The sequence below is a fragment of the Amblyomma mixtum genome, unplaced genomic scaffold, assembly GCF_055824585.1.
Source record: "Amblyomma mixtum isolate Tamu unplaced genomic scaffold, ASM5582458v1 scaffold_29, whole genome shotgun sequence".
NCBI classification, from domain to species: Eukaryota; Metazoa; Arthropoda; class Arachnida; order Ixodida; family Ixodidae; genus Amblyomma; species Amblyomma mixtum.
The window spans coordinates 198573-218042 of record NW_028317726.1 but is presented as its reverse complement, the minus strand read 5'-3'; the positions used below and the strand labels follow the sequence as shown (position 1 = coordinate 218042).

The 19470-nt window shown below is 50.8% G+C and overlaps 1 protein-coding gene across 4 annotated transcripts in view; it reads left to right on the top strand.

Moving 5' to 3' along the window:
* LOC149324469 (lysosomal alpha-mannosidase-like) overlaps positions 1–19179 on the top strand; it is a 34244-nt gene extending 15065 nt beyond the window's left edge. For 2 of the 4 annotated variants that reach the window (XM_089565482.1, XM_089565479.1), the window contains 8 exons: positions 276–355; positions 1477–1665; positions 2319–2437; positions 11856–11963; positions 14106–14295; positions 15910–16137; positions 17125–17277; positions 18905–19179. In XM_089565482.1, the coding sequence (XP_089421608.1) occupies positions 276–355; positions 1477–1665; positions 2319–2437; positions 11856–11963; positions 14106–14295; positions 15910–16137; positions 17125–17277; positions 18905–19156 (1319 nt within the window). In that variant the 3' untranslated portion in view covers positions 19157–19179. The remainder of the gene's footprint in view (positions 1–275; positions 356–1476; positions 1666–2318; positions 2438–11855; positions 11964–14105; positions 14296–15909; positions 16138–17124; positions 17278–18904) is intronic. The other 2 variants (XM_089565481.1, XM_089565480.1) reach the window with 2 other exon arrangements.
* The last annotated feature ends 291 nt before the right edge of the window (positions 19180–19470 follow it).

The window sequence follows — 19470 nt, the reverse complement described above, 5'->3', positions numbered from 1 at the left end:
ACATACTCTGAGGCAACCTGGGGGATCCCAACGACCTCAACTGGCACACGGTCACGTGCCTCGCACCGGTCACGTGATTACGCGCGACCGTGAATCTGTGGACTTCACCTGACCGGTCACGCGACCTGGTTTTGACGGACTACGCCACCGAATCCGCCACGGAATCACCCGTACAACAGCTTTCGCTGTAGGACATTCACGACGCGCAGCGCTTAAGCGAAGCCACTTTGATGCGTTTCAATCATAGATTCCGTTTGTCTCTTCCCTGTCCTCAGGAACCACGTTTTTGAGACAGCAGACGAAAGCAAGCGAACGGGAGCTCTCTGCCGGCACCGACTACGTGCTCAAGAACAAGGTGAGGGACGTCCTTTCTGTGAAGAATCAGCTAAGGTCGGACTACGTGTTAGTGCGGTGGCACAATAAGGCACATTTTTCGATTTCGGGCATAGGTAAGTACTTTGGTAGGTACGTATACGTCCATGAAGCCTACTTTGTGACCGGCGACCCACCTTCCCCTTGTGTTGCGGACAACCTGCCAGATGTACACTCCTGACATTCCTTTACCTAGGTATTGAGCCAAAGGCCTTGTGGTAAAGGCCTTTAGGGTGAACGACTTCATGGTAAATGTCTTCCGGGTAAAGATCTTCGAGTAGAGGGCCTTCAGGCCAAAGGCTTTATGATAAACGTGTTTAGGCCAAATGCCTTTAGCCCGTAAGGACTTTCAGTATCCATCGGAACTAGAGCTACTGCACGATATTCCGTGTTTCGCCATGCTAAACCATCTGCTATTTTTTAACGTGTAAGGTCCGCTAAAAAATGCCGCCACTGTCTGGAAGACGAAGTAACTAGCGTTAGCTGTTTGGTTTACTAGAATTGATATGAATGAGATTAAAGCATGTGGCAGGTGGTTGTTTCTGCAATGCTATTGTAGATGGCGCTACAAGTCTCAATGCGAGATGTGCTGTTTTCTAGTTGCTGGCACAGATGGCGCTGTGATCTCAGGGTGGTAGCAGACCCCACGAAATCTCGAAACGTGATGACTAAGAGCTCACGCTTTTAAACTGCGGCTCACAGGCTCTTACCCGGGGGGACCAGTGTGGGAGCTGCATTTTTTACCTTGCGGCCGTACACAAATGAACTGTAGGTCCTGTTTGACCCGTCGGGAATCCTGTATATTGCCTTCTATTTTCAGTTCTCTGTGTGAGTGTTGCCAAATAGAGTATGCAGCATGGTTGAGTAGTTTTACGCTGTTTTTCTCAGCCCTTTTTTTTCTTTTCTACAATTTTTTTTTCCGCCTTTATTATCTCCTTTCTGGGATAGCCAAACCCTGTGTCCCTTCGGTGACAGTCACCCGCTTGGTCTATCTCTTCGCCTCGTGGATGTGCTTCCTGTTTCGAAACAAAATAATAGACTCCTTATAACTTAAGTTCGTTCACTCCTTCTTTCCCTGGCACTGCCACCGGCGGCGACGCGCAGTGGTACAGCGTAGTGGTGGACTCTGGCACCTGCCTCCTGAAGAAGGTCGTGCTTCTGGGCAAGAACGTACACGTGGCCGTCGAGCAGGTGTTCGCCGCCTACGCCTCCGACCAGGGACACTTCCTGTTCGCGCCCAAGGAGTTCACCGCCGAGGAGTTCCGCGGCAACGCCACCTGCCGCCTCGTCACGGTAACGCTGGCTCGAACGTGGCTTCCGGGATTCGCGACGCCGCTCGGCTTTACTTGCACAAGTTTCACAAGATCTCGGAGGCCTCGATCCAAGTCACACTAACTCAAATGTGCTTATCGTCCGGTCAATCTAAATCAGGTTTAGACAAATGCATCCTGGTGTAGCCAGAGAACAGGGCGAATCCCGGATTATCTTCGGTAAGGCCAGACTTCAATATCATTGAATTACCAGGTTAATCAGGAACACCGGTACGTGTTCTCTGTTCTATCAACGAACTGTGTCATGTGCGAACAAAAAGAATGTCCGCACGCGAAAACCACCAGCCGCCTTGTCACTGGCAGCTAACTGCAGAAAATAATGACACTTTCCATAGTTCGCTACGTTGTTCTTAATTTAAGCTGAACCCTCTTTGTTAGCCTCCACGTTCCTGCCACATAGGTCAGTACCGGTAAGATACAGCTGTTGTATACTTTTCTCTAGAGGGGTATAGGTACCGCATTAAGAAAGAGAAAATCTCGTTCTTGTAAGTACTCACAATTTAGACTCGTGGTCCGCGAGTTGAACCATTCTTTAAATCATTGGACCTCCCTTCGCCGTTTCACGCTTGAAACGTCCGCCATACCATTTTGTTTTGGTTCTTAATTTATTCGCAGAGCACCATCGTGCAAGAGGTGCACCAGTGGTTCAATCCGTGGCTGAGTCAGGTGATTCGGCTGTACGTGAACCAGGACTACATCGAGTTCGACTGGATCGTCGGACCCGTTCCGACAGCGTGAGTATCTGCTTTTCCTTGTGTCCTGTGTTCCAACACAACACAAAGCACACACCAAGGAGCCAGCCTCGACAGTTATATCAAAGAATATAAAAGCCTAGGCGTAACTATCGATCTCGACGTGGCTGAACTGCGCCGCAAAAGAATTTCGGTAGAAAAGCGCAGGAGGGTGGCAGATGGCGCTGCGAACGAATGGAGCAACAACGCAAGCGAGGATAGATCTTAAAGGTGCACTGAAGAGGAATCTGAACTCGTTTTTTTGCCGCGGGAACTCGATCTACAGATTCCCAGCATTCTTAGAAACGTCGATTTATTGCCCTGTACGGCCGATTTCTCTAATTAAATCGGATTAACGTCCGGCTCCCGCCTTTCTTTTTTTTTAATTCCCCGCATACGGTGGGAGGTGTCGACCAACGCACGGAGTGCCTTTGAGGCAGTCGCGTGGCGACTTTGCTTTCGCTTTTATTTTGTTTCTTTTAGGTTTCCGTGAATAAATAGGTCTAGTCAGAAACTGCATAGCTGCAAATTAGGCCCACGGAATTAAAAAAATATACGCGTGGACTGTTTGCTTTCGCCGATCACTACGTATCACTCCGCCGATGGCAGAGCGGCAAGCCGCCACGGGACTGGGTGAGAGGTTGGTCGACTCCTCCCACCGTTTGCGGGGAATTCAAAAAAAAAAAAGGCGAGAGCGCGACGTTAATTTCATTTAAATCAGGGAAATCGGCCGCACAGGGCAATGATTCGAAGTTTCCAAGAATGCTCAGAACGTGTAGATCGAGTTCCAGGAATAAAAATACGAGTTCAGATTCCTTTTCAGTGCACCTTTAAGGTGCACATCGATAAGTTGCGTTATACGTACAGGGCGTGACACCGCTACACCTTATCTCTAAATTTTCGCATGCTATACAGGTACTGCGCACTGCATTGCTGAATACTTCAATGTATATTTTCAAAGTGTGTTTACAGAACGTGATCAGTGTGAACTTTCCAGTACAAGTAGCCCATCGGTAGATCATATTTTAATCAGTCGCGAAGGTGTCCTGGCATTGCTTCTAAATATAAATATTAAGAAGTCAGCTGGGCCCGATAACATTCCTAATGCTTTCTTGAGGCGATATTCTGAACAATTATATGAATTCATTTCTAATCTTCTTCAGTTATCCTTAAATTTAGGCGCAATACCATCAGTCTGGAGTAAAGCACGTGTTGTGCCGGTACACAAGAAAGGAGACCGCCAAACTGTTTCAAATTACCGTCCTATATCTATTACTAACACGTGTTGTAAGCTATTGGAACATATTGTCGCTGGTTTCATACAAGAATTTTTGAAATATTGTCACCGACAAACGGGTGAAGAAATAGCCCAGGTTCTAAGTAGACGAGGTGGGCGTGCCAGCCAGCAGGAAGCTCGAGCGAGGAAGACGACGTTCTTCGAGCACCTCGAGTGCCCAAGGCTTGGCAAATCCCAGCTGAAACAGTTCGGCCGCGGTACGGCGCCACTGAATGGTTCTTACGGTGGCATTGCTCCCCCTCTCTGAAGGGCACCGACTCGGTGCCGTAGCAGTGGGCAGCACGAAGAGAAGGGACGCTGCATGTGTCCGGCGGCAGCTGTAGACACGCCTGAAGCGCTAGCGGGCGTGGTACGGCTTCATCCGGGCGACATGGATGACTTCGGAGGTCGGCCGTCTAGAGGAACGAACTGTTCCTTGGGGAAGAACTTCGTAGTTCACATCACTGACTTTGCGGAGTACCTCGTAGGGGCCGAAATATCTGCGCAGAAGCTTTTCGGAGCGTCCACGCATGCGGATTGGGCTCCAAACCCAGACTTGTTCGCCCGGCTGGTAACTAACAGCTCTGTGGCGGAGGTTATAGCGGCGAGCGTCGTGGGTTTGCTGGTGCCGGATGCGCTGTCGAGCGAGTTGGCGGGCGGCCTCGGCGTGACGAACGAAGTGGTCAGCACCCACAACAGTTGAGGGAGTACTGCTCGGAAGCAACATTGCGTCCAGCATGGTGGTGGCTTCGCGACCATGCACTAAACGAAATGGAGTGAAGCGCGTCGTTTCTTGTAGAGCAGTATTATAGGCGAACGTTACGTAAGGAAGTATGGCGTCCCAGTTCCGGTGGTCGGCGTCAACATACATGGAGATCATGTCGGCGATCGTCTTGTTGAGCCGTTCGGTGAGTCCGTTCGTTTGAGGGTGGTAAGCGGTTGTTTTGCGGTGACAGGTGCCGCTAAGGCGCATAACCTCCTGCGTAAGGGCCGAGGTGAACGCCGTTCCCCTGTCGGTTACAACGATGTGCGGTGCACCGTGACGAAGCACAATGTTTTGAACGAAAAAGTTCGCAATTTCGTCAGCGGTACCACGAGGGAGAGCTTTAGTTTCACAGTACCGGGTGAGGTAGTCGGTGGCGACCACAATGTAGCGGTTACCCAGCGAGGACTGTGGAAATGGGCCGAGTAAGTCCATGCCAACTTGGTGGAAGGGGGCTTGTGGCGGATCAATAGGCTGCAGTAGTCCGGCTGGCTTCGTCGGTGGCGTCTTGCGACGTTGGCACTCGCGACAAGTTCTGACGTAACGCTGTACAACTGCAGCAACCCTGGGCCAGTAGTACTTCTGGCGTATCCGCGCCAAACTGCGGGAAAAACCCAGGTGACCAGAAGATGGGTCATCATGGCACGCCTGCAAGACTTCGTCGCGCAAGGCCGCGGGTACGACGAGCAGATAGACAGCTTCCGTCGGGTGGTAGTTTTTCTTATACAGAACGCCATCGCGCAAACAGAACGACGACAGTCCACGTGAGAAGATTCGCGGTGGAGACTCAGCGCTTCCTTCAAGATACTCAATGAGAGGCCGTAGTTCAATGTCGTCTCTTTGGTGTTGAGCGAGGACGGACGTGGAGCGCCGAGAAAAACAAAATCGGTGTCGGGATCAGTTCCGTTGTCCTCAACAGGAGCACGAGACAGACAGTCGGCATCACTGTGCTTCCTGCCGGACTTTAGACGATGGTGACGTCGAATTCTTGAAGGCGAAGGCTCCAGCGTGCAAGCCGCCCCGAGGGATCTTTGAGGTTCGCCAGCCAGCACAGCGAATGGTGATCACTGACGACTCTAAAAGGGCGGCCGTATAAGTACGGGCGAAATTTGGTCACTGCCCACACAATTGCCAGGCATTCCTTTTCAGTGGTGGAATAGTTCGCCTCCGAGCGTGACAAGGTGCGGCTTGCGTATGCGATTACGCGTTCGAGACCATCCTGCCACTGCACAAGGACCGCACCGAGGCCGATGTTGCTGGCGTCTGTGTGCAGTTCAGTGTCGGCTGACTCGTCAAAGTGGCCAAGGATGGGCGTACTTTGCAGACGAGTGCGGAGGTCTTCGAAGGCCTGTTGTTGCTCCTGGCCCCAGAAGAACGGTTCGGCATCTTTCGTGAGGCGGATGAGGGGCTCAGCAATCTGGGAGAAGTTTCGCACGAAACGCCGATAATAGGCGCAGAGGCCCAGAAAGCGGCGCACACTTCGCTTATCGGTTCGCATGGGAAAAGCAGCGACGGCGGCAGTCTTATCGGGATTAGGGCTTACTCCCTTAGCGCTCACGATGTGGCCCAGAAACTTCAACTCCTGGAAAGCGAAGTGACACTTTTCGGGCTTGAGGGAAAGACCTGCCGAACGAATTGCGGCGAACACGGCGCGCAGGCGCCTCAGGTGCTCTTCGAACGTAGCGGAGAAGATGACAACGTCATCCAGGTAGACGAGGCAAGACTGCCATTTTAGGTCGGCAAGCACGGTGTCCATCATCCGCTGGAAGGTGGCAGGAGCCGAGCACAGTCCGAAAGCGAGCACACGGAATTCGTACAGACCATCCGGTGTAATAAAGGCGGTCTTTTCCCGGTCGCGCTCATCCACCTCGATCTGCCAATAGCCACTACGTAAATCTAGTGACGAGAAATACGTGGCGTGGCGTAGCCGGTCCAGGGAGTCATCGATCCGCGGCAGAGGATAAACGTCCTTTTTGGTGACTTTGTTTAGACGCCTGTAATCAACACAGAACCGTAGGGTTCCATCCTTCTTCGCCACAAGAACAACAGGCGATGCCCACGGGCTCGTCGACGGCTGTATCACGTCGTCCTGAAGCATTTCTTGAACTTGTCGGCGAATAGCGTCACGTTCCTTCGAAGAGACCCGATAAGGCGGCTGGTACAACGGTCGCTGGTTTGCGTCAACAATAATGCGATGCTTTGTGAGCGGAGTCTGCCTAACTTTAGAGGTCGATGCAAAACAGTCGCGGAAAAATTCGATAATGCTCTCTAGGCATTGCTTCTGATGAGACGGGAGGTTCGGGTTCACGTCGGTCTTGATGGGAGTGATCGGTGCCTCCACTGATGCCGGGATTTCGGACAACGCGTGCTGTCCCGCGAATTCACAAAGTTCTTCGAAATACGCAATAGCTGTTTTGCCAGGCAAACACTGAGGTTCAGAATCAAAATTGGTCACCAGAAGTTCGGTTCGCCCACTGTTCAATTCAATAATGCCGCGAGCTACACAGACTTGCCGACCAAGGAGCAGCGAGATGTTGGTTTCAGCGATGCCACGAGTGCTGGGGCTGTTATCGCGCTCTACGCTGACAAACATGCTGGCTCTTGACGGGATTAGTACCTGGTCGTCACAGACGCATAGCTTAGCCCTGCGTGGCTCGGTATCGTCGCCGACAGGGCCTTGGGTGGAAAACGACACGATTAGCTCCTGCAGGTTGATAACGGCACCGTACTCCTGAAGAAAATCCAAACCGAGTATGATGTCCTTGGAGCACTCGGGTAACACAGCAAAGCAACCAGGTAAAGTAACTCCGCGGATCTGGATTCGTGAAGTGCAGACACCGAGCGGAGTTACGACGTGGCCACCAGCTGTCCGGATCTGCGGCCCAGACCAAGGGGTCAGAACCTTCCTCAGGGCCGTGGCTAACCGACTGCTCATTACAGAAAAATCGGCGCCGGTATCCACTAGGGCGGTAACGTCGTGGTTGTCGGCGGATACCGGAATTTCGGCGGAAACCAGTCGGTCGCAGCGCGTCGTTGAAGTCGTCGGGGCAGGTCGTCGTTGGTCGGAGCGTCGCGGCGAATCGTCGGATGGAGGCTCTTGACACGGTTCAATAGCGGCGGCCCTACCCCCGGAGGACGCCGTCTTGAGTTTTCCCGACGTGGGGACGCACCTCTGAACTGGCCAGAGGACGACGGGCGGCCGGGCGAAGAGAGCCGCCTTGGGGATGGCGATCGGGACTGACGCCGCTGCGGGGTCGAGGCACGTTATCAGCCAGGTACAGCTCGATATCCCGTGGTCTTTCACCGTAGCGCGGTCGAGGTGCGTCAGGTGAAAACCCTCTTAAACCCATTCTCCGGTAGGGGCAGTGACGGAGGATGTGGCCGGGCTCCCCGCAGTGGTAACAGAGCGGCCGATTGTTTGGCGTTCGCCACACGTGGGCTTTGCTCATGGGAGGCCTGTACTCCTGCGGCACAGATGGTACTGCTGCGCTCGGGGTACTGCAGAGATGGCACTGGCATGGGAACGACGGGGCAAAAGGTTTGCCTCGCTGGCCCAGGACTTCGTAGTGCCTCGCTGTACGTCATAACAGAGGGCGCCGGGTGTGGAGCTGGGGGCGGCTGGACAGCTCGTCGGATTTCGTCACGGACCACGTCGGTTACGGCAGCGACATTGACCTGTGGAGCTTCAAAACGAAGTTTCGCCAATTCCTCACGCACAACGCTCCTTACAAGCTCCCGAAGCTCCTCGGCGGGCAGCGACGTAGGCGTGTACTGGGAAGCGGCTGCTACAGTAGCTTCACGTCCGTAGTGCGTGCCCCGTTCCTGCAGAGAGCGCTCGATACTCGTTGCCTCCCTTGTGAAGTCGGCCACTGTTCTTGGCGGGTCACGGACCAGTCCGGCAAATAGCTGTTCTTTTACGCCGCGCATTAAGTGGCGCACCTTCTTCGCCTCTGGCATAGCAGGGTCGGCCCGATTGAACAGACGCGTCATGTCCTCGACGAACATCGCGACGCTCTCGTTGGACTGCTGGGACCTCGAGTGCAGAGCGATTTCAGCCTTTTCTTTTCTTTCGTTGGTGGTAAACGTTGCTAGGAGTTCTCGACGAAACACTTCCCAGGTGGTAAAGGCGGCTTCGTGATTTTCAAACCATGTTTTGGCTGAGTCCTGCAGCGCAAAGTAGACATTGCGCAATTTGCGCTCGCCGTCCCATTCGTTGAAGCCCGCCACTCGGTCAAAGCTGGCCAACCAGTCTTCTACGTCCTCGAACCTGTCCCCGTGGAACGGCGGCGGCGACCGAGGTGCGTGAAGGACGAATGGCGGGGCATTCCCGGAATGCTGAGTCGTCTGGCTAGCCACGGTTGACGTCATTGCTCTTACCGCCCTTACCGGCGCTGTCAGTTGGCTGAACTCCGGTTGTAGGCCTCGCAGACGGCGGCTCGCTTTGTGGACAGGTGTTGTGTCCACGCGTGGAGAACAGGTGTCGAGAGTGTCGTCGCAATCCGAGTACATGGGACGTTACCCCGCACCTCCACCAAATATGTCACCGACAAACGGGTGAAGAAATAGCCCAGGTTCTAAGTAGACGAGGTGGGCGTGCCAGCCAGCAGGAAGCTCGAGCGAGGAAGACGACGTTCTTCGAGCACCTCGAGTGCCCAAGGCTTGGCAAATCCCAGCTGAAACAGTTCGGCCGCGGTACGGCGCCACTGAATGGTTCTTACGGTGGCAATATCATAGCATGCTATCACCTTTTCAGCATGGTTTCAGGAAAGGACTCTCCACTGTAACTCAACTTGTAACAACCGTACATGAGCTATCCCGCATAATTGATTTATCTAGACAAATAGATGTGCTCTTTCTGGACTTCAGCAAAGCTCTCAATAAAGTTCCCCATGCAAAGCTATTACATAAATTAGATAAAATTGGACTCCCATTTGGGATCATACAGTGGATATGTGCTTATCTCAAAAACAGAGAACAGTTTGTTGATATTAGAAATTGTACTTCCAGTGCTCGTAAGGTTACCTCAGGAGTCCCTCAGGGCAGTGTGCTAGGACCATTGTTATTTTTAATTTATGTTAACGACTTGATTGATGTTATTCCTGGTGATGTGTCCATTCTGTTATACGCGGATGATTGTGTTATCTTCAAGGAAATTGTGTCCCGTGATTATCATTATGTGTTGCAAAGATGCCTTGCAGAAATTACTGTTCCAATTGGGGAATGGAGCTCAATGCGGAAAAAACTGTACTTTTACGCGTAATAAGAAAAAAATCTACTAGCATTTTTCCGTACCAACTTGGAAATAGAACTGTCCTCGAAGTAGACAAATACAAATACCTTGGCGTTACCCTTAACAATAAGCTTACATGGTCAACTCATATCTCGGATGTTTGCTCAGCTGCGCTAAAAAAATTGTAGTTCATAAAGAGAAAGCTTAAAAACGCGCCTGTAAGGATTAAAATGTTAGCCTACAATGCAACAGTGAGATCGAAGTTAGAATATGCTTCCAAACTCTGGGACCCGCATACCATGAAAGACACAAAAGAACTTGAGCGAGTACAGAGCAAAGCAGTGAGATTTATATACGGGAAATATGCCAGGAAGGATTCGTCGTCCTCAATAATGTTACAAAATAGAATACAGACACTTGAAATACGCAGAAAAATTAATCGTCTTGTACTACTACATAACACTCTTTCTGGAAAAAATAATATGACGCTACCAGCTTCCGTATGTCGGCCTTCTACGAGGAGAACACGACACAGTCATGAGTATTTGCTTGCACCGATCTTCGCGAAAACAAACGCTTACAAGTACAGTTTTTTCCCTCGAACGGTGAACGATTGGAATTCACTTCCCATTAGTGTATTTCAGTCTAACGATTTCATGGCTGCATTGCAAAATCATTTTTGTGGAAGTTAGCGATCTTGACGTTCTCATTCGTGCTCCTTTTTGTGCATTATGTTCATTTCATGTTGCATTGTATACGCTTTTCTGTGCTTTCTTGTTTGTGATATGCCCCTCCTGCTTGGGCCAAAGTATTGGCCTGCAGTATTACGAAATAAATAAAAAAAAATGGCTGAGGCTTAACTTGGTTAAGCCTGGAGAATGCGAAGCATCATCGTGTCGCGTAATTTGGAGGCGCACAACCACAGCGACGGCGCGAGGTGGGCACCCGTTTCTCCACTGTCGTGACGTCATGTATCACGTGATTTGGAGGCGCACAACCACAGCGACGGCGCGAGGTGGCCAACCGTTTCTCTACTGTCGTGACGTCATCGTGTCACATGGTGTGACGTCATGTATCACGTGATTTGCAGGCGCATAACCACGGTGAAGGGCTGAAGTGGTAGCTAAAGTAGTATGCTTCGCATAAAAATACTCAGAAAGCGTAACTGTGTTAGTACACACCTCGAGAGCCTGCCGTGTCGATGGATGCTGCAAGTAGCCCTCCGAGTACCCATCGACTGACATTGTTGCGTCCTCGATTAAAATTTATTTCTTCTCAGATTTAGTTTTGTGCCTTCAAGAAGTGTTCTTCCTCACTTATCAGAACGGTGCGCATTTTGTGATTGGCGTATAGACGGCGCCTCTTCACCCAGTCGCAGTAACGTTCGTTAAGTAATGGTACACTTCCGTGACTGCAACACTGCGCCCTTTATCTGCATGTGCTTTGCTTATTTTACGTCCGCAGTAAAATCAAAGCTCGAGAACTGCGCTTCTAGCACGCCATAGAATAAGTACGCGGTTATCTCATGCACTTTCTCCCGCAGGAATATGACTGATTGTAGGAGAGCTCACTGCAGATATGTGCTGAATGCGCCGTGTCCCAGACAGCGCAGAGACGTCCTCAGTATGACCTGAGGATGTCCGCATTATGATGTTCAGACGTTCTCAGGTTGTCTCTAACTGGCCCTCAAGCAATCCAAATGGGATCCATTTGTCCGTTCATTGCGCATACTCGGGATGTCTTGAGGATCATGTTCGGGGACGTTTTCAATACTTCTTCAGGATTTGTATCAGGAGCTTTTATTTTTAATGGGATTGCCGTATTCAAAGCTAATGTAAGAGAAGCTAACCAGAATAAGAAAAATGAATCGACACAAATGAATAGGCACAAATGGAATGCACTAAAAAGGTGCTCATAATCTCCTGTTCGGGACGAGGACGTTCAGATCATTTGAGGACGTCCTCAAGTAGCTTGGTGTTGTCTGCAATGGCTCAAAAATATACCAATAACAATTCAGCTGTTTATCAACACACTGGGTTGTATTTTTCTGTCTTCTGACAAACCATTACGCTCTGTCGACCAAAATGAACGTTCAGTTTTTTGTTTGAAACCATATCCATGTTTTCTTTTTTTTTTCGATCTGATTCTGCAGACCCCCGTCGCTGCCAGGCTACGACGTGGTGACGCGCTTTAGGTCCAACCTGACAAACAACGGCGTGTTCTACACGGATTCTAACGGCAAGCAGACGGTGCCACGAGCGTGAGTATGGACTCTTATCATGGCGGGAGAGAAGTAGAAAAGCATGCACCTATCGGTTTCTCGCGCCGTTAAAGGCATGTACTTTATGAGGCTTATCTTCGTCAGCCATATCTTTGTTAAAGGCCGATCTCTTCATTAAAGGGACACTGAAATTATTTCGGTGGACATATTATTGTGCAACAGATCTGTAGAGGTGGTCTTTGCGGGTACTCACGTCAAATTTGAAAGCTCTGGGAAGGCCCTATAATTTATTAACAATTTTTAAAAAGCGCTGCTCGCAATAGCTCGCAACCGATTCGGCCGACACCTGACCGCCAGGTCCCCTACCCCGGTGACTTCATGCGCAGTCTGGCCAAGCCTTGAACGCGAACAGCAATTTCTAAACATTATTTCTAAATTATAGGATCTATGGCGAGGTTTGAAATTGGACTGAAATACCCGCAAAGGCCACCACTTAAAATCTGTTGCACTAGAATATCGCCATCAAATTTATTTTAGGGTTCCGTTAATAACGTTGCGCTCTGCCATCATTGAGCGCAGTCCGCACACATTCGTAGTAAAGCAGCCTGGACGCAGCGTTATAGAAAGGCGATCAATGTTTAACGGTCATTCATAGCCGTGGGATGTTTTATAGAGCACAGCTGGTCCGCCTCTATGTCCGTTGCGGCCACCAAACTTCACTCCACTTTGCGATTTTTTAAATATGCAGCTTCAATCGAAAGTATGCAGGTCACTCTACGTGAGACAGGAACAGTAACAGAGCGTGGCGATCCAGTTGCATTCTTAGCATCCAGACGCTTTGGATAGTCGGAGAAGATTGCTCGCCATGTTTCACGTCGTGTTAAGGCGGAAACTTGGGCTAGGCGTTATGAATTGAAGTAGGGGCGTGCCACGACAGCCAGAGAAGAATACCGCTTAAAGCAGACAGGTCGGCCAGATGGTTGATTGGAAACCGGGCAGGAATGTCATTAGTGCTAAAGGACAAGTGTCAAAGCACAGCAGATGAACATATAAACGCTGGACATAGGAATATCACGTGGACGCCAATATTCGTTTCGCCGTAAGCCACGGAAGCTTCATTCCAAGACCCCAGCAACGGCTCCGATTACGCACAAAGCGACTAGCGTACTTTCACAAGAAACTGCACGTACTGCGCGTTTCAAAATTTCACAGGCCAATCCGCGCGAGATCGGAACAGTGAGCCTATTCAGAAAGTGTTCGCTAATGGACCCATCTATGTGGACGTGTCTTAAACTTGGGCGTGTTCTCTTGCTCCAGGTAAATGTCAAACACCACCGCTGACGTCTGGGATCACGCTATAGCTTACTCCTGTGATCAAAGAGCACTGGTGCACAATGACGTCACGGCCGCGAGTGTTTGTCCTTAAACGAGCACAGCCATGTCTGGTTATGGCATAGAGTTTCTTACTATTACCTAGAGGGAAAGCTGGCGGCGCTGCACCTCAGCCACCATGGACGCTCAAAGCATCATGGGGCGGTGAGCTACTTGTTGCGGAACAGTCGCAATTTTTTGGGAGCATGGAGTGGCATTACTAAGATTATTCATTCCGAAAACGCTGTTCGTGTGTCCGCAGACGACTTTCGCGCGAACGCAGTGTGCAAAAGCCATAGTAGCGAAACCACAACAGCACACGACGCCAATAAAAGGTTTCTTTTTTCGAAATGCCATTAAAAAACCTCTTAAAGTATCTAAGCAACAACATTTTAAAATATATTTACTTTTAAAAGTGCCCTGTTAATTACGAAATATTAGTTTTTGTAGTGTTCATTACTTGGCCAATAGGAGGAGAGCTAGCCATCTCTTATTTTGGGCAAACTTTGCACTTGAATGCTTCTCTGCTCGTTTGTTGCAATTTACAGACAGGATATTGAATGTTAGGACATTCTTGATTATCGATCAGCGTTTATTTCTGCATTATTTTTTGGCATAAAGTTCAAGTTCTGCAGTCAGTAACTCACCGCCCCATTATGCTTTGAGCGCCCATGGTGGCTGAAGTGGTCTCGAGGGATCCCGATGCAAACTACCATAGACGGGTTGCCAGCTTTCCCTCTAGGTAATAGTAAGAAACTCTATGGGTTATGGTTCTTCGCCATGTGCGCATGCGTGTCCCGCGTGACGCAGGGCCAATGCGACGCGCCCGTGGGACGTAAGCGAGAAGAACCGACGCGAGCGCCGCCTGGTGCAGTCCAACTACTACCCGGTCGTGTCCTGGATCTACCTGCGCGACCGAAAGCAGGGTCTGCAGATGAGCGTGCTTCCTGACCGGCCGCAGGGGGGCACTGGCTACCAGCCGGGAACCATAGAGCTTATGGTAAAGACCAGTGTCGTCAACAGTCTATTTGAAATCATACACTGCAGGACGACGACCTCCCCCACAGCCTCCAGCCATTCCGGTCCCTGGGCCAAACGTGTCCCGTGCGCTGTGCGATGTCAGTGCACTATGTAGAACCCTGGGCTATTTAAAGCGCACTGAAATTGAAGCTGGTATTAACAAACCCCAGTTGACACCGATACTGACGTGAATTTCCGTCTGAAAGGTATTCATGTACGAGAAAAGAAATAAGTGCCCAGAGCTGGATTCGAACCCAAGCCGGCGCGAACCAAGCAGCTTACTCGACTAACACCTCACCACCCGTCAATGCATATTTTTATTTCATATCTCATATTTATTTTGCACGTTTACGTACAGTATAAAAGTGCATAAGCGCGAAGAGTCAGTGGCGGCGATTGCTTCCACGTGCGAGACAGCCGAAGAAAACTACGACGAGGCAATGCGAATCGATCAATAATAAATAACTAAACAATGAGAACATTTAAAGGAGTGCAATAAAGGAGTAATTACTCATTGACATCCACCCGAGCGCAGCCATACGGCTACAAAGGAAAGCTTTGGACCAGGAAGCTTTGGACCCCGTACCAGAACGACCCCGGACCAGGACGCCGCTTCACAAATATCCTCCAGCAAGAATTTCTTTAATACGTTTTTGGGGAAGCTGAGTTATCTGTAGTTAAATTTTGAATTTCCGCGTTTTCGCGCATTTCTCTCTCTCCTCTCCTTACTTTTGCACACTGAAATGTCGGCGCTCCTCGGCAGGCCCCACCCACTCCTCCTCTCCGCCGGTTGCCGATGCGCTGGCGTTCCGCGAGGGGTGGAGCTTCCGGCCGCGGCCGTCGTAGCTGCATGACGTCAGAAAGAGTTGGCGCGGCGAACCAATGATAGCCCTCCGCTGCTGACGTAATGAGCGCAGCATGACGCGTTGCGCGCGGTTGGCACCGATGGTCACCCCGAGGCGTGGAAGCGCGAATTTAAAAAAAAATGTTCGAGACCACTGCGGCACCCGCATTGCAGAAATGCGTAAGCATTGGCGATACCCTATCGATAGCACAATTAAATGCCTCACTTAATCAAGTTCCATCAATTGCCCATCTCAGTTTTCAAACTTCGCGTCACGCTTCGTTTTCGAATTTGGCGCCCCGCGTTGGCTTCGCCCACACTTCCGGTCACGTGGTGCCACACTTCCGGCGGTTTCAAATTTGGCGCCACTTTTGCTCCGGCTCCGCCCACTTTCTGGACATTTTTGGCTCTAATTAATTAACTAATCAACGCACCTCAACCCCCCCCGAGTTCCCGTACGAGATTTTTTGATGCTCTTTCCGATGGTACCATTCTTTTCCGTATAAACCCATCATTCGGGCGTAATAGTGCGGACAGGCTCGTGATGACACGAAACCGCAAACATAGCAATACAATGCATACGCATCAAAATATATTGTAAATGATCGGTTCGCTTTTGAGGTCTTGTCCGCGGCACGAATGCTAGGCGGCCTACGCTCTACGTAATGCAAGCGTATTGTAGCCAACCTCAAACACCCTCTTCAGAGACCCTTTAACGCTGTTAACGTTTTCTCTCCCTTTGGCGCTCAGATCCACCGCCGGCACACGGGCTCCGACGGCAAGGGCGGCAGCACGCAGCCCCTCAACGATCTGGGCGTGGACCGCAAGGGTCTGGTGGTGCGCGGTCGCCACCTGCTGCACGTGGGACAGCTGGCCGACTCCGCCTGGCGCGTCAGACAGCTGGCAAACGTCATGACGCCCGTGCTCGGGTTCTCCGATGGCACCTCGCCGCAGACGCGCGCCGTGGAGACGCGACCCGTGAGTATCATCGATCTCTCTTCCCCAGATTAGCAGCTCTGATCGTACCATACCCGCCGCACTGGCTCAATGGTTAGGCCTCTCTGTTACTGAGCCGGAGGACCCGGGCTCAGACCCGAGTGTCCCAAACTCCCCAGTTTCAAATAAAGTTTTCACCACCACCACCGCGGTGGCTTTGTTTCGGTAGAGGCGAAGCGCTAAGGCCCCCGTGTGCTGCCAGTGCGATGTCAATGCATGTTAAGGATACACATAGCCAGGTGGTTAAAATCATTCCGGAGCCCTCCACTACGGCATCTCTTTCTCCCTTTCTTTTCTCGCTCCCTCTTAACCCTTTACTTACAGCGCGATTCGGGTGTCCGCTAAGATTTGAGGCAATTACTGCGCCATTTCCTTTCCTCGAAAACCAATTTTCAGTTTCAATTTTCAAGGTTCATAGTTGTCCGGCGAGAGTCAAACCGCTTCTGCGCCTTTACTTTCCTCATAATCAATAGGCACCTTCAGCATACCGTGTCATCGTTACCGGAGTAACAGGAGCCCGCCTACTGCCGGTGAGCACGCGCTGATTGGTCCCGATGTTGCAGGCGCGCCCGCAGCTGCCGGGTACCTGGCGCCATCTGGCGCCGTCAAGGCGATTCGCCCATGCGCATTGGCTGCTTGTGGTCTCCCAGTACTCCCGTACCAGTGACAGCAGACACCTTTAGCATACCGTGTACCATGCTACCGGTACCGGAGTACCGGGAGCCTGCGCGCAGCCAATGCGCATGCGCAAATCGCCTTGACGGCGCCAGATGGCGCCACATACCCGAAAGCGTTGATCGCGCCTGCAGCGTCGACCAATCAGCGCGTACTCACCGCCGGTGGGCGGGCTCCCGGTACTCCGGTAACGGTAGCGGTAAACGGTACGCTGTATGCTAAAGGTGTCTATTAACACGGTACACGGCATGCTAAAGGTGTCTAATATATTCGTTCTTTCACCGGCGGTCGCAGTTCCGCGGCCTGGGAGCGGCCCTCCCTCGGGGCTTGCAGTTGCTGACGCTGCAGCAACACGAGCCCAAGAAGGTGCTCTTCCGCCTCGAGTACATGCAGCCGGCGATCGTGGCCAGGGAGATGCAGATCAGCGACATTTCTGTGCCCTTGCACGTGAGTGGGCCACGTGCACGTATCAAGCTCCCATGCTCACCCTATGTTGCATACAGCGGCTCAGTACATCCAGAGAGAGAGAAAAAAATTGCGAGGACACTTTGGCAACTAAAGCGTTGAGAGGCGAAAGCCGAGGGCACTATGCAGTGACGACTTCCGGTGGATGTGACGTCACATCGTTTCCGTGGCTATATCGATACGAAAATTATACATCTTTCGGAGATATTAAGTGTTAATTGCGCTTAATTACACATGTCTCCATCTAATTTGACACAAATGCGACGTTTTTTCGACCATTCTGTGACGATTTTGACTATGCCGTGACGACTTCCGGTGGATGTGACGTCACACCGTTCCCGCGGCTATACCGACGACCGCGCTATTTCGACGCAATTTGGCATGTCTGCCTATAATTAAGTAATTACTCTACAGTCATCAAACGTGGCTTCTAGGTTCATTTCTTGATCCTCTATCTGTAGCAACCTTTAGTTTTCTATCTTTTAGTTCCCGAATTAAACGCGTGTGACACGCTTTGTTAACGGACGACAGTATGAGCCATTAACTTTCGCCTTAATACTACCGTTGCTGTTTGTCCTTTTACTATTTGCGATGCAATGGAGAGACTCCACCAACACCTCTGTGGCTCACTCGTGTGACTCCTAGATGCCGGTGACGTCAAGTGCCCGGTCACGTGCAGTAACTTCATGGTAACGTAATGTCACATGACGATGGCGTCAAGCTTTCATGAACACGAGGTGGTCACATGAGCGTGACGTCATCACCACTACTCCAAGCTCTCCTCTTCCTCGCGGACGGGACGAAGGAAATTTGCAGTAGCAATAGTATTGATGGTGGTGAAAAAAATAATACAAAAAATGAAGGCAAAAGATGGGTGTCGGCCGCGTGGAACCTGCCGCATATTCTTTGCTTACCTGATCAGCAGCCGGCGGAAAATAAAAGGCTTAGGGTGGAAGACACGGAGGTGAATCAAAGATAGGAGGTATGCTAAGAAAGGATAGCAGAGGGAGTTGTATTCACAAATATTATATACAATTATTGCATGCGTGCACAAAATGATAAAAAGAAAAAATAGGGCTACTGGGTAATGAAAGAGGAAGTGTTCCAAGTTAGTTATAGGGTGACAGGAACTTCGGATTGGAGAAGTCAGACCATCCAATGTGCTTATAAAATATGGTAAGAATCGGCAAGGGTGAATTAAATTTGAAACATGGGAGTAAAAACTCATTTGCATCCAGCCAAGTTTATAGAGAGATAAAGAGGAAGAGGAAAAACAAGGGATGTCAACCACAAGGGTGGTCTGGTTGGCTACCCTGCATTAGGAAAGAGGGACGAAGTGATTGAGAAGGCAAAGGGAGAAGGGGCACAGTCACAACTGGTCCAAGTCGATCTCAGGAAGCAAAACAGTGCCGACTACAAATGAAAGCTAACCTTTGTAAGCTGACTTGTACCGGTGTGTTGGTGGTACTCACTATAGGGATGCGAATCTGAGCGACGCTGACTTGACAGTGGGGTTAAAGGACCGCCTGAGAGGAGCTGCGGTACTCTTGAACAGTTGCTGCGTCGATGTATTGGTGAGGATTGACAATGCTCGCAACCGTACTCGCAGGCGCTGATGTCCACCTATCAAACGACCAACGTGCGCGAGGTGACGCTGACGGCGAGCCAGTGGCTAGACGAGCAGCCCGAACAGTTCGAGTGGAACGTGACCGTGGCCAGTGGCCGCAGCGGAGGGCTCTACTCGGGATACGCGCGCCGACGATCGGGAGACGCTTTCGACCAGCAGGGCATCATACGTGCGCACATGGCTGTTGGAGAGATGCGCACATTCATTGCCGACCTGGTGCTCACCCCACGGTGAACCACCGCACGACCCCGCAAGTGGTGCGCTTCAACTGCAGGAACACGCAGAGCACAGCTGTGCACCTTGTATTATTAAAGGAAGGCTATACATTACTCGTGTCAGATATTTTCTATGTTCCACACGAAACTCACAGGACTGCTACCAACTGTGCAACGCGAGATTCAGCGACATCTGTTTGCCGTGGTGGTGAATATAACATTGATTATTCATTTTCTTTCCTTTTCATCTTTCTCTCACTCGCAACAACAACAACAACATTCATGTTCCTCGCTGCCGGAGTACGTATGTCGTCCTCATGGATGGCGTTACTA